Source organism: Sinohyriopsis cumingii, chromosome 1, assembly GCF_028554795.1.
Source record: "Sinohyriopsis cumingii isolate HCF-2022 chromosome 1, ASM2855479v2, whole genome shotgun sequence".
Classification (NCBI taxonomy): domain Eukaryota; kingdom Metazoa; phylum Mollusca; class Bivalvia; order Unionida; family Unionidae; genus Sinohyriopsis; species Sinohyriopsis cumingii.
The window spans coordinates 168,677,641-168,693,623 of NC_142961.1; the positions used below are offsets into that span (position 1 = coordinate 168,677,641).

The following is a 15,983-nucleotide window of genomic DNA, read 5'->3' on the forward strand; positions in this document are numbered from 1 at the left end:
ACATATATATCTACACTGAGATCTTTATCTTGATTGCCAAGACAACAGCATATTAAAACATAATTACTGCAAGTAACTGTTGTTTAACTGACACTGGTTAAAAATACTTATTTCAGCTGAATACTGTCCTCTCACACGTACTCACAATGACTGAACATGTTAAGTGTAGATCTAAGCAAGTGCATTGCACATAAATAACATGTACACTCTCATAAGAGTTATATAATGGGAATGACCAGGTATTGTTGCAAGTGCTATAATAATAATAATAATAATAATAATAGTGTCTTTTTTTTCTTCTAAAAGGAGCTCATTTGATCAACAAATCAATCTTCCATAAGATATTCTACAATTAAATATACATGTTTTTTGTGACTACAATGTAAGTGCAGATCTATGCAATTTAACAAAACACAACACCTTCTGTGTAGTTCTTTTTTCATAACTGTTGTACAGCATGTACATGAAAGTCTCTGGAGTTTATATATAACCACAAATCCCATTGCGAATTGAATATTACCAAGTTTTAAAAATCCCACTGTGAATGGAACATTATCAAGTTTTAAACATGCTTTTTACATAATGATAATGTCTTTATTTAAAGAAGGACTTCATTTAGTCAAACCAGTCTTCCATGAGGCATTCTACAGTTACATACGGTGTACAATTTTTACAAGTTGTGGCATGTTTAGACAACTAAGTAATTGAAAACTAGATAATAAAATATGTAAAAGGCATTACAGATGAGTACAAACAGGCTTCATAATAGTTTGTCATGAGTATGTATAAGGACATGACAGTACATGGTTTAAAAGAGTAGTTCAGAAGAACCTGTCTTGAATAATCACCTCTTCTCCCAAAAATTATGGTCTCATGAAAGATCAAGACACTAATGAATAAGTCTGTGCAGGGTGAACTTGGTCTCCCAAGACAGGTGGTCTCTCAGACGGGTTTAAATGTAGTACTGAATTACACAGAAGACATACAAAATGATTGTTTATGTAAATACTGACAACGTTACTTCTTCAAACCCATGTATGAATCAGCTGACTGTATACGACTAGATGGAATTTCATACTCTGACTCTAGAAAATGCAAGATTCTTCTTATAAAACTCAAAGACTGGTTTCCTTATAATGTACAATTTTAATAACTGCAACCAGTCATGTGAAAGAAAATGCTAAAGTCAATGAAACTGTATGAACTTTCAAGATCATGAGTGATTTACAACCTGCTGTAAATCTGGCACACAAGCTTTCTTCTGCAGAAAAGATCTCAATAACTTTGTAATCCAGAAAAAAACCCACACTAACATACTACATGTACACTCTTTTTTGTGTAGTTAATAACAGGATATTTTATTGTTGGAAATGTCCCTGCATCCTGGACTGCACTGGGGAGATGAGGGATCATAGCCCGTTATCTTTCCAACAGGTGGAGCCACAGAACAACCGGGTCCTGATATTTGGTCATCCTCGGAGTTTATCGTTAGCCAGAATAATCTATTATTGATCAATAAAGCAATAAAAAAATTGTCAAAACTGCATTAATACATGTATCAGTGAAAAATAATATTGTCTTATTTCATTTTTCGATGTATCAATATGTACAATATATTAGCACTACAAGACACTAAAATTGCCATTTGTCATCTGTTTCATGTTAATTAAAATAGTTTATCTTACCACTTTTGGTCTCCTTATGTTGAAACTGTTAGTGCCAACCTATTAGCTATGAAATCTTAATGCTACTAACTTCGTTTTCTTTTCTCCTGATTAGTGTTGCCTAATGAGAATCTCTTAAACAATAGTTACAAATGGAATGCTGCATTTTCTAGTTAAGTACATGGAGGAAAGAACTTAATAAGTAAATACAAAATATACAACTTCTTTTCTTATTATTTTACAGTTTTGTATTTGAAACTTAAACGAAAATAAAATAATGGCCTTTATTTGTTCGACAAAAGTGAAATATATGGTTACAATGAGACAGATAGACTTGGTATAAATTTATAATAATTACCTCTGTGATTAAAAAGGAACCGGTGTGTGTGTTAATCAGAAACAATTCCTTTTAAAATATTACACCATATGTTTTATTGCAACAAAATCCAATGTAATATTCTAAATCTATAGCAAAACTGAATTTAACACTCAAAAAACAATAAAACTTTATTTAGACCATGATAATTCTCTCTTTTTGTTCCTTTCAAGTAATACTTTATGTATAGGTTGTCAGAATAAAATGAAAATAGGTCATTTCACTTGACGCAAATCTGACATATACCACTGCACACCTGTACATCCTCTCTCTCTCTCGCCAATATAAAATTAAACCCAATTTAAATAAGTATAGTCGTCATAATAAAGATAATAATACTCTGTCTCTTTTAACCAAAAAGTATTTTCTGTAGGAGAGCTGCAGTAACATATCAAACGTTTTCACTTGTATAACTTGTAAAAAATACTGATCACGGACATCTTTGAAAAACTTATTGATGTAGACCTCCAAACTGATGTGTTATATATTGAACTGTGGTATAGAGATAACATGTACCATAGTAAGACCTGAATATATATGAAACCATTACAGTATAGTAGGAATGAACATATTTTTCAATGAAAAAATGTTTTACAAAAAGAAAAGAATGTTTGCTTTCATCCCATATTGTCAAACAATTGGTCAAACAAATACAATGGTTTAATACTGGTCACATGGCCTACAGCAGTACCATCTTATAAAGATGACAAGATGTAATTTCCATTGTGCCACAGCCTGTTAGAAATACAAAACTGGACACTGGCTAAATACAAAAGTGGCTAATTGGACAAAAGCAGACTGAATACACATTCTGATTCTAGTGATGTCCAATTTATGTACAATGGTTTTAACATTTTAAAAAAATGTATTTTTATAATTCTGGTCAGGTGATTTATAGATTACTGTGTTTCATACTGAATAGCATTATAATGTAGCTTTAATCAGATACAGTTCAAATAGGATGCACAATGATTAAGCTCTGAGAAACCCCATTGAAATTTGTTTAGTTCCATTCTCACATTTTTGCTAACTATCAAGAGCTGTTTCTTTTTCAAATATCCATGCTTGAATATGATGAAAACTAGTGATACACCTATCTCTGATGCTGGTTCAACTGTGCCTAATTGCCAAAATGCAAGAGCAGTTAGCCAAGAACGAGTCTGTTGGATGCTTTCTGTTGAAATTTCTTCCTCTCTCAAGATTTCTTCATATATATATTCTGCATCTTCATTGACATCCTATACCATTTCAGCACCATTTGTCAAATTCTAAAAGGCTTTTAGAGCAAAAGTAATTTAAAGACTGTTATATTTAAGTAAGGTTGCACATATGTTTTCATGTGGATCAGCAATATTTGTATGAACTTAGAAGCCATTTATGCAAGGATGCATACTGTCCAAATTGTTAAGATTGTGCTGAACATTTTTGAGCTGAGAAGTTATTTTGAATATGCCCAAATACCAAACCAAACCTGTTTTTGGGGGTAAAAGTAGCATTAACTGATGAATCATCATCATCATCATTTGCATAAATTTCAAAGCCCTTCATTTCATACTACTTTCAATCAACAACCTTCGGGGGTGGGGGTGGGGATGGCTGAGTTTGCAAACGATGCTGAAAATGTGGATACCAACGAACTTACAGTAGTAATATGCTGCCACCACCACCATAACAGTGTGAGAAGAAAAAGGAGAGAAGTAAAACAAATAAGAAACAAGGACGGAACTGATGGCGGCTGTCTTCTTGAACTCCACTACTGCTAATCTAGAACTAATATACAGCACCCAAAAAGACTGTGACCTAGTGAATTGGTGGATTAGAACAAAATTTAATGACTAAGTAGCTAACTGGAATGACACAAAGATAGCTATTTCCACTGCATCTACTGTTTGTTATCTGCTACTCTGAACAGAAAGCTCAAAAGTCATGGAAAAATTGGAAGATCTGATGAGAAAGGTATGGAAATTATAAAATGAACAAAAGGAAATGTGAGAAAACTTAAAATTATTAGAATCAGCTCTGCTCTTCAACTGCAACTTTAAGCTGGCTACACTGCAAATTCCTCACACTTAATCACATGACAGGACAATATCATGATGGATATTATAAAGAGATATTCAATCAGCACAGAAGCAAACACAAAAATTAATTGTATTGTAATTTGAATAACATGAAACAAAATTACTTAATTACAAAGAACATAGCAATTGTTTCCGTAATGATCATATTCAATAATAATATCATCCTCAAGCTATACATACAATGTCTACAATAAGCCTCGCTTAATATGTCCAGATTTTCCTTCAAACACTAAACTGGCAATAGAGGATGCATGCCTGCTAAAATAGGCACTTATGAAATGCCAAAGGAAAAAGAATAAAACTTAATTTGGTAAAGATAGATGCTATATGTGAATAAACTCATTTTTTAAACTATCTCTGCTCAACAACTATAGATATTACAAATATCCAAAGCAATTTTGTAGAACCTACAAGTCTGAACATAAAAACATACAAAAAATTGAAATTAGCAATCACTTACTGCAAGCACAAGATCAAATATTGCCCTATTTGTGAAAGGGGCTGTTGTACTTTCAATCTATCCCAAAAAAATATGTGCATTTTGTTTGGGAGAAGGAGGCTCTGTGTATATTCATTTCTTTTTATCACAGCAAAGGAAACATTCTATGAAGACACTATATGCAGCATTATATTAAAAAATAAAAATGATCTAGGTGTGTTAACACTTTGTTGTTATATAGATAAACAGCAGCTTGTGAGACAGCCCATGGTGCAACTTGGGTATTCATATGACATCTCTTCAAATCATTCCTAAAAAGTTTAAGTTAAACTGACCCAAAGTTTCTTATTTGAGCACACAAAAAACCCATCAATAAATATTTCAAACTGTGTACAGTAATAACAATTTACTAAGCTGCTATACCCTCCAAATTTTGACCCAAAGCATTGGGATAGGGGAGCACATGTCCCCTCCCATCAATTTTACATTTAAACATATTTTGACATACATCTGTCAAACTTAATAGCTGACCGCTATATGTTTGCCCCCCTCCCACCCCAACTTCTGCTAGCACACTTGGCTGTGATTATTGGATACAAAGCCACACCAACATTTCTCAAAGCATACAAAAATCTCCATAACATGCAAATTCCAACCCAATAATGAATATGCACCAAGGTTGAAAAAAATAACAATCTTGTTTTTTTCAACAAAAAATTTTGTATTGTAATGAAATTTATCAGGCCACAGTATTTGATTAGGCCAAAACAATGTGTTCATATATATGTAATCTATTTAATGCTTTGTTTGTCTTTATTTCTTTGTTCCCATTAAAAAACCTGTTAATAAGGGGTCTGAAAACATTATTTAATATTAAAATGTCCGAAGTATGCTCTATCCTCCCAAGCATTTCTCTCTCACTGAGTTGGCAAGGCACCAGACTAATCGAATAATAAACACAGGGATGGGCTATGAATAAATGCCTTCTGGTAAGTCTCCCCAACCCCTCTATATCTCTCTGGACCATCATAGGATACTAGCAAAAATCCATGAAAAAAACCATCGTGGCAGACAGTTTTGGCCCGTATCATGCAATGATATATTTGGACCTATGAAAGATGTCAAAACATAATCACACATACCAATGGAAAGGGGAAAGTTAGAAATGGAGGAAAAAAAATAACTATGTTCGGTACTAACATTAATTAAAGCATAATAATGACTTAAATCAACTGTAATACATTTAAATATTTGAATTACTTCTTGCTGGTTCCTCATTTCACTTACCAGTAGTTTATACTTCACACTCATTTCAACATGCTACTTGTTCACTGTTCAAGTACTTAACTAAGCTCTCTTTGTAGTGCTCTACTTTCTTCATTTAAACCATCTTTCATGTTTCAATCCTAAGTGTGTCTTATATTTATTTACTCAATATAATGAAAATAGAAGTTCAGAAAATAAAAGACACAACTTGTCATTTGCAAGGGAGATTGCAATTACTTGCAAAAGGTAAAGATCTACATTTTGTACTGGACACACTGAAAGGGGTTGTGCAGAGTTTTATTCATTCCATCAATACATGGTTGCGTGCAGTCAGTCTTAACTGTATGTGATATAAATAAAATATGTGTATAGTATACCTATAACACAGTAGATGGGAGCCATAGAATCAGACCGTGTTATAAGCAACCATGTACAGTACCAACACATTTTTGGACTGGGGGTCGGGGGAGGAAGGGGGGGGGGTAATAAACGCGTGTGCGAAAATGCATGCTTCATTTTAGATTAATGTATATTAAATGAGAAAAACATTTGCTGTGATAACAGAAATAGCATATATAATATATTACTTTATTCAGAGACCCATGCATTGGTACATACACGTGTCTAGTTTATATATACATGTGTAATCTATAGCATGAAAAGAGTATCAACACAGTGTACTCACCAGCGAATCTCATAACATACATTGAATCCACAATACAAGTATTTCCATCGAAAATATCCACACACAGATGTAAAATATTCTATAATTTTGTCACAGATCATTATGTGACTGAATTCAATGGAAAAAAAATAACAAAAATTACGTAATGTGTGTACGTAACGAATGATGAAATAGTACGTCCGAAGGTTAATTAACAGTGTCTGTATACATTTTATACCACTACATTTCTCATCTGTCAATTGGAATACATTATTATTGTTTAAAAAACTCTGTGATTTTCAGCTGCTTTCTGATACTGTCACGTTTGCTCTTGGCAAAGTCAATTATAGTTCTCAGCTGAAGAATTCAAACATAGTCGATATCTTGCGTCTCCATCCATCTCAAAGCACACTCTAAACCTTTGACTGCTTCTGTTGCTAATGGTGGACTATCCTCAGGTGTGGTGTCCTTGCTGTCATCATCAGAAACACTCACCATCATCAGCATCACAACTGGTGTTATTGAACTTAATATTTTTAATAATTTCCGCATCTGAAACGTGGTCTGCAACTGGGCAGTCATTATCAAAATTGAGCCATTCATCAACACTTTCACATGACTGCATCAGATCCCCAAATGCCCTCTCAGCCTGGAACACATCATTCTCAGAAAATCCATCAAATAAACTATTGTCATCATCACTGATGTTGCCTCTGTTTTCCTATGTAATAGTAAATGCTGCCCCAAGTCCTTTGTCCCAGCAGTTCTCAATGCAGCGTGGCGCAATAGCATCCCGAGATTTCCCGCCAAGGTACATTACTTCTTTCAAATTTAAACTTTTTAGTGTCGCCTGGACTGAGGTTTCATCGCAAACAATCTTTTTCACAAGTTCTCTTCGATAATTCATTTTAAAAACGGATATTATGCCCTGGTCAAGAGGCTGAATTCTGGAAGTTGTATTCTTTGGGAGGAAGCTAGCTTTTATTTTCCCATCCTTACTAAACAGGCATTCTGCAGGTGGGTGTGCGGGGCAGTTGTCCAATAATAACAGTGCCTTTGGCTCCATTTTCAGATTTCTGAGGTGGGATCGAACTGCTGGTACGAATTCAGTTTGAAACCATTTTTCAAATAAAGCAGCTGTAATCCATGCATTTTTTGTGGCATCATACGAAAATGGTAGGGTGTTCATATTCAAATGATGGAAGCACCTAGGAGATTTGAATTTTCCAATACATAGTGGTTTAAGTTTGTGTTGTCCTGTTTTATTGACACAAAACAACAACGTTAATCGCTCTTTTATTTTCTTAAACCCTTCATGTTTATGTTCATTGTTTTTCACAGCTAGGGTGGTGTCAGGCATCATTTTGTAGCACAATCCAGTTTCATCACAATTATAAATCTGCTCTGGGGAGTATCCACCTTCCTCTATTATTTCCCTCAATTCATCTGAATAGTTCATAGCAGCTTCAGAATCTGAAGAGCGAATTTCTCCAGAAACTGTCACATGACTAATCCCATGTCACTTCTTAAAACGATTTAGCCATCCATTGCTTGCTTTGAAGCTGAAATCTTGCCCATGTAAGTCGTTGTGTAATTTTTCGGCTTGTGCTTTAACAATTGGTCCTGATAAAGGCACTCCTTCAGCTCTAGTCTGGACAAACCACTGATACAGGGCTGCATCAAGTTGGGTGTCTCCCGCTAGTCTTGCTTTTTTCCTCATCATTCCCTCACTTTCATGCATATCCACAACCATCTCTCTTAATTTTGCTTCTTCCTTCTTCCATCCTCGAACTGTTGATTCATTCACACCTAAATCTTTAGCTACATGTGATTGTTTAACACCGGACTTAATCCTGTCCAATGCTTCAATCTTTTCTTTAACAGTAAAAGCTTTACGTTTCAGTTTCCCATTTTCCATATATATATGTGTGTGTGTTTTTTGTGAACATTTTAATAATTATTTTTTACCATGGGGGAAAAAAGTGCTAGGGTTGGCAATGAGAAACAGGGATGGTAGGCCAACTGCAAAGACATTTATTTTGCCTTCTATAGTCAATACAAGAATATATTTAGGTTTTGACCTTTCTTGAAGAATATATAATACTTTATAATAAATGCTATATTTTAAAATAATTAAAAAACAAGATAATCACCTCATAAAAACTTTTGTTTCTAGGCATTGCACAGGCAATATAGAGATTTACAGATTCCAAAGTCAAAGAGATTAGCCAAGGCCTAGTGGTTAGAGCATCTGCCGCATATGCAGGAGGTCACAGGTTTGAACCCCAGCTATGTCACCCAAAAGACATAAAAATGGTACTAATAGCTGCCTCGCTAGGCGCTCAGCATTAAGAGGTTAGTGTTAGGCCTGGTCAAAGTGTTTTCAGGATAATGTAACTGGGTGGGACATCATGCTACATGTCTGTGGTATGATGCCCCATCATAGTGATATGACTGAAAAATTGTTAAAGCTACATTAAAAATCGAAAAAACACACCCAGTCATGGTAAGATACTGAATAACTAATGAAACTAAAAACTAATTTAAGTGAACTGTGTTCTGTGTCATGGATATGCTTGACTGTTGTGCACAAAATGCAATGATTAAGCATCCTAATGACCAGGACTAGATTACATGACATTATTGGCTTTAGGGAACTGCATATCACAAGATCCATTGTTTCGCATAAGGAATGTACCACACATTTCTAAGCACCAGATGGTAGCTAAAATCTTCCAAGGACCAGTAATTATTTTAAAAAGTGGAAACGAAGAGTATATTTCTTGAGATATCCAAACTTGCTAAAGAAAGCTTTGAGACAGATAGGTAGTAAGACTGATGGATCTCAATGTACAAATGATTAAGTACATATTACTGAATATTTTAGGTATACATGTCAGTGGGGGATCCAATAATATTATTTAAAAGGGTGGGGTAAAAACAAGTAGGACAGTGGCCTGTTGGATAATCTTGCCAGCTGGGACCCAAGCCCTTGCATTTTAAGCATAATTTTCACAATCTTACTCTTGCATATTATCCAATTCATTAGTATTCATTTTTTATGGAGGTTTTAAGGAGGCATGCACTGGCTCAATTTCTGCCTGCATACTCATAAGCAAACACTCCCTCTCTCTTTCTCTACTAAAAATATAAAGACATGTAACAAAAGGACAAATGTTCACTGTACTTTAATCTGTTATTCTTAAATTATTTGTGCATGTACTTTCACAAATACTTTACATTTAAATTAAATTATAAATTGTGGAAAGGAAGTCTAAGATCCCAACATTGGAATGATAATTCATCAGGGTAAAAATTAAATTAAATTTTTGTATTTTCTTTCTTATTTTGGCAAAATATTAGTTATACTTCAAGGCAGTATGCAAAATATTGGCATTTATGTATTTAAACAAACAGCGAAAAAGAAAAAAAGAACAATTAAATATATACTGCTTGATTAATAAGGCCTCAGTCATAAACAGATGACATAAGTAAGAAATACTTTATTATAGCTTGTGTTAATAAGTATTTGAGTCTGATATAATGAAAAACAGGAACAATACTGTATATTCAAGTATCACAAAATGCTTTATCACCTATATAGAATTTATACAGTTGTGTTTGTGTATCTCAACCATGTACATGATGAGTGTCTCTGCATGTATTTTTTTTCTTCTTTACGTATGTCACATTTAACACCAATAATTATCTGACCAACAAAAATGTTTGATTGTAAGGAAGCCTTGGGATGGTGATTGCCGACACAGTGGTTAACATATTATGGAGATAATTAAAAGAAGATCTCAGACATAATGGAGATCTGACTGGCAAGTTTGGTTTTGGAATTCCACGTCCATTATTCTTAGTAGCCAACCAGAAAAAGCCTCAGTTTTAATCAGCTTTATTTCTGGTTTCAAGCCTACAAAAAATTATGGACAGTCAAATCACTAAATTAGAAATGTAACTCTGCTGCTTTCCATGTAATTCATCCTTTGGAGAAGCCATGGTAGCTCATGGTTTGTATGCACGACTTGAATCCTTTTATCAGATCAGACCCGGGCAGCTACAGTTTTGTGTCCCTGGACATGGCACTTTGCTTCCTGTGCATTAGCACTAAACAAGTTTCCTGTGTGGTGTGTGCCATAAACAGGGGTCATGCTACCAGAAGTTAGTGATTAAGTTGTCTTAGAAATAATATAAACTTTACCTTCTTACATTATGAAAGCAAAAATGACTTCACCCTGTGATGTTTTAAAGATATATTTAGTTACCATAGATTTTGAGATGCCCTCTTGCCTAAGCCAGGTTAGCTCTTGTGCTCAAGGTGAAATGTAGGCATCAAGACAAAGGTGGTCAACATGAGCTTGATGTTGAAAAAAGTCTCTTTTATAGTATGATAGACATGATCTTATGTCAGAACTCGTCAAGGGGGAAATGTGAGACAAACTCTTGCACATTCACAGGAATGTGTTTTGATTGCTGATTGTCCATTAACCCTTTTCTAAATCAGTTGTGAAACTATCACTGCCCAATTTCTGCAAGTTATCCTTCGATGTGCTTCAAAAGTTTAACAACAGTATGTAAACAGCAATTTGTGCTTTAAGAACAGAATCAATGATCTGGATATTTTAACTACTACTTTTCTTCATAAAATCAGTTTGAAACCATGTCTACCAGTAACGGAAATAATGTATCTGGGAAGTACCACTTTATTAGATTGTCTGTTTTCATGAGCCAAATATATTCAGAAAAAATGACAATTCATAGAAAACAAATTCTAGGTATTATGAATATGTTATTAAAGATTTAGCTTAAAAATGCAATAATGTAGGTCAGACACATATGTGATAATTTGTTGTGAAATTCACGAGAAGCACTGTAGCTTAGTCAAAAGTTCTTTTCTGACTTGACTCGTACATGTATTTGTAAAAATACAAAAAAAGCAGCAAAGCAAATACTTTTTAACCAAATGCATAATGTTACTACAAGTACATAGACAAATAATAAAACCATAAATTTGCAATCCTATCAATGGACTGTTGTAATAAAGCTATAAAGTGAGAGGTTACATTATGAAAACCCCTCTTTCTAAAAACAGATGCACTCATGTTGTCTGTTCTGTTGGAAAGAAGGGTTTAGTTCCTGTGACGACTATAAAGTAGCCATGTCTGTAATTTTATGCATTTCACTGTGATATTTAGGAATAGTTACGGTAATGTTTTATCGGCAACAAAGAAATTAGGACAAACAGTATGATTTGTAGACACATTTGCATTTGCCCTCATGTACATGGTACAGGTATATTTCAAACAAGTTTAGAAATCTTTCAAGTGCCTTTATAGTGAACTTTTAGATAATAAAACTAAAAGTCTTGTTTAAGGGTAGCGGATTAAGCATATTTACTAACTTGTAATTACAATAATGTAATCTAGTTACTCAGTTAAAATTAATTACAATGTATGGCTTCTGTTATTCTCTTTTAAAGTCATGTGGCCAAAATACACTACATTATACATATGAATATTAGAATTTTTATATGTGTTTATAATATACATACAACTCAGAATATTTTCTACTCAAAAATAAAGTATTGTTTAAATCCAATGTTAAATGCAAATATGAATATTTGGAAATAGAGGGTATAAGTCAAATAAGAGAACACACACACACATATATATTGCATTTCTTGCTTTGCTTCCACTTCTTCCTGTTCTGTCCAAAAGGAGAAGTCACTTCTTCCTAAAATTCAAGTCTAGCTTAACCCCTGCATAAAATACCATACCAAACCAAACTTCATGCCTATGTACAAAGTTTTACTGGCATTCCAAACATACTGTTATAGTTTGTAAAGGTGTCCAAAGACCTAGTAAAGCATTTTCTTTCTCTATGATAGCATAAGCTTGACATATATATATATTTTTTGGTGTATACTGAGTTGGCAGGAAAAAGAAAATAAAGACATGCTGGAAATAGATCAATATTTTTCTAAACCTAACAAGGAAATGGTTATATGTTTACACTGAGATTTTAACAGGTCTAAATGAGATACTGAAGCTTTAGTCTCAACCATCAGAAACTTGCATTGCACAAGTAATGTCCCACAAAACTGCACAAACAAAGGATCTCAAGCTTTAACTCAGTTAAAAAATTTAAATTATCTCCAGCATGACTGAAGCAGCAACTAAAAAAGTCATGCAAATTTTAGGAATGACCCGGCACCGATACTTGAGGATACACTGTTTGTTGGCTAGTTCATGGTTATAAATATTACCTCCAGTTTTGACTTTTCTGGTCCAGCCTCAAACTTGTCCCACAGCATACGGCAGTCTTTCTCTTTCAGCAGGACAACTACTAAATCATGTTCAGAGATGTCCACACTGCTGTACTCTGGTACAATCTTATACTCCTCAGGGAACTTCACGTACAGGCTGTAGTGCATTGGAAAGCCACCTGAACCAAGGGAAACAAATCTTACTTGAACAGTGCTTGTACCCTTGAAAATCTTGCTTACTGAATCTTGTTTTATGTTTCTTGCATGCAAAATGAAAGTTAATGTATCCCTGTCTTGGTTTACATCATACACTGGGGCTAAATAAGAGATTTTTGATGATGACTTAGGTATGTGTAGTGAGCTTGTATTATCTATGTCATCCTGTGCAGTATTATTCATTTGCTCATCTTTTTCGGTGACCATGTTTTCATGAGGGGTGAGTTCTATTAGCCTCTGCTGATCAGTTATTTCTTCAATCATATGAGTAGCTTCATTATTATTATTTCTCATACTGGCAGTCAGGTCATCTGTATCAACATTTGTGAGACCATTAGGTATCTCTTCAGTAACACTAAATGGAAACTGTGGAGTCAATGGGGGTAGAACAGGAAGTGTGACAACCAGGCAACTTTTGCTTTTGTCAAATTTTGCTGTCCCTCGGTCTTCATCAACTGGATATGGAAGCTTCAAGTCAAGTTTATATTCTGCTGGTTTTTTGGACTCCAAGACTAGATGCTCTTCAAATACATCCAAACTGACCTGGGCTGCTGAGCTCAGAAGTGGTAACTCGATCTTTATTTCCAGCTCCTTTGGTCTTGTACTTGGTCTTGCATCTGGTGCATTTCTATACTCTTGCAAATCCATTTCAGACCTGTGAATTATGGAATAATTTGGTTCCGTCACTGATGATTTAGATTTATCTGTATTCATCTTGGTTTTGTCTTCTTTCTTCTTCCTCTCAGCCTCTTTCTTCTCAACCTCTTTTCTCATCTGCTCTGCTTTCTCTGCACTTGTTTTGTCATCATATGGATAGGGCATATCTTTCAATATGTCATCTTCAGATTGGGGCTTTGGTCCTTCAGGACGTTTTTGTCTCAGAACAGTTGGTGTGGGTTTCCCCTTGTATTTAATTTTTAGACTTTTAATGTTAGCTTTATCCAGCTTCACTCCAAATTGTTTCTCAATTCCCTCAACTGCAGTATCTTCAACTATTTTCTTAAAACGATTATTGGACTCTGCCATGCGGTATGTATCAGGGTGGAAAACAACGTCAAATACTTGGCACGTTTTCCCTCCTTTGTCAAGATTTTCCACTGGTGGGGCGAATGAATGTGGAATTTGCCAAGATAACCCGGACTTTCCATCCGATAGGGTTTTCCGTTCGGATGCTGGTTTTCCTATCTTTTCATTCTTGCATATATTTATAAACGCCTTCTTTGTACCGTCAACCGTTGTCTTCAAAACATGTCCAGGCTCAGGATGGATGAATTCCACGTCCATACCCCTCTCTTGCTCCAACAAAGTAATCTCTTCTTCATATCGTTTCCTATTTTCTGGGTCAGAAATTTCCTCCGCATACTCAATAAAAAGCTGCCTAAATTTTTCATCTTTGAATGCTTTCTCAAACTTTTTAATTTCATCTTGAGTGAGATTAAGGTCTTCTAAACCGTCTCTCTTTGACGCCATGCTTGAAACTATGCAACAATGCGCATGCGTTCCACGTTCAATTCGGAAAGCTTTGGCGAATTACACTGCATCCAAGGTGGCGCTCTAGAATTTCACGAAACCGTGTTTACTATCAACACTGGAGAGATGTATTCCAGTTAATTCCGTCGACCTGATATAAACTTTGACGTATCGTCGCTAAATAAACGCCTCTTCTATCTGGAAATTTACTAATTTTGGATATTATCCTTACGCCGACCAGCTCAACGAACACCTTTTTATGTTAAGAGTCTAACAAAATAGTTCTAAATACTTGGTCCCTTTGCCTGGTTGTAATGGACTAATAAGGTCAATCTAACACGTGTATTCACTGTAATTGGAGTTAACTTTAAAAAATTAAAAATGCATGATTTCACTGCTTGTTGAAACGTTCTCCAGTGCTATTATCAAAACTTCTTATACGTTGTCAAGCATTCGGACAACCTCTGATATTTCTACAGGACAAAAATATGCATCGGGTGCAGAGTAGGTCATTCCGTACCCAAGTTGGTTCGTACCCTAATGAGTTGTTTCTTACCCAAAGCAGAGGTATTTTCTTGCCCAATGTGCTGGTCATTTCGTACCCAATGCTATAGTCGTTTCGTACTTAAAGTACAAATGTAACCACCAATATCATACAAAGATATTTCATACGTATTTAAAACCGTTTAAAACTGTTCAATGTTTCATTACAGGTATTACCTTGTGAGAGTATCTTTGGATCGGCAAGATGAAGTATTGTAAGATAATAGCCTATGCAATTTTCATTTCTATGCTGCTTTTTTCCCCCTTTGTGATAGATATACATACATATAGGCATACAAAATTAGCAAGTTAATTACACGAACGATGAATGCTAAAAAAAATCTAATTTGTTAGTGAAGTAACGGCTATATATAAATGGATAATAATAATTATAGGAATATTATATAAATTCTACATGAACTTGAACACTTTAACGGGAACCATAATTGAAATGTTAAGTTATCAAATGTTAAAATCCACAGATATCCAGTAAGTTGAAGTTTTCAAACTTAAATCAATGTCACACATCTTTTATTGTTTAATTCTTTTTGTTTTAGTTTGAAATAATTTAATGAGGTCTCTGTTTTTCAGCAGTCTTTTGATTCGGAGAAATTTTAATAAATTCCGTGTTAAGAATTATTTGACATCAATAATATATTTACCTCACTTGTTTATTGGGGTTTTATTTTAACTTCGGAAATTAAAATTTGTTTTACTTAGGCACTTATAATTTAATAGAATGACCAGAAGGCAAACTTGGAGTTATATACAATGAATTAAAATTTATCATTAAGCCAAAAATAATCATTTAGGAAATTCATACAATAGTTCTCATGGACGCATACATTGTTACTAACTGTCCCTGTTCTTACTCTCCTTTCTCTGTTGACATATGTTCCACTCCTAATTGTTTTTTTTTTGTCAGATATTGTACAATTTACGTTTGATATTTGTCTCAGTTTATTTTAATGTTGTTCTATCTATTTATTACAA

General features: G+C 34.3%; 1 protein-coding gene across 1 annotated transcript in view; it reads right to left on the reverse strand.

Annotated features, from left to right (window-relative positions):
• LOC149808353 (protein kintoun-like) overlaps window positions 1–14,462 on the reverse strand; it is a 37,577-nt gene extending 23,115 nt beyond the window's left edge. Inside the window, exon 1 of the mRNA XM_089976002.1 lies at window positions 12,762–14,462. Coding sequence (XP_089832128.1) covers window positions 12,762–14,447 — 1,686 coding nt within the window. The 5' untranslated portion in view covers window positions 14,448–14,462. The remainder of the gene's footprint in view (window positions 1–12,761) is intronic.
• Window positions 14,463–15,983: the final 1,521 nt, after the last annotated feature.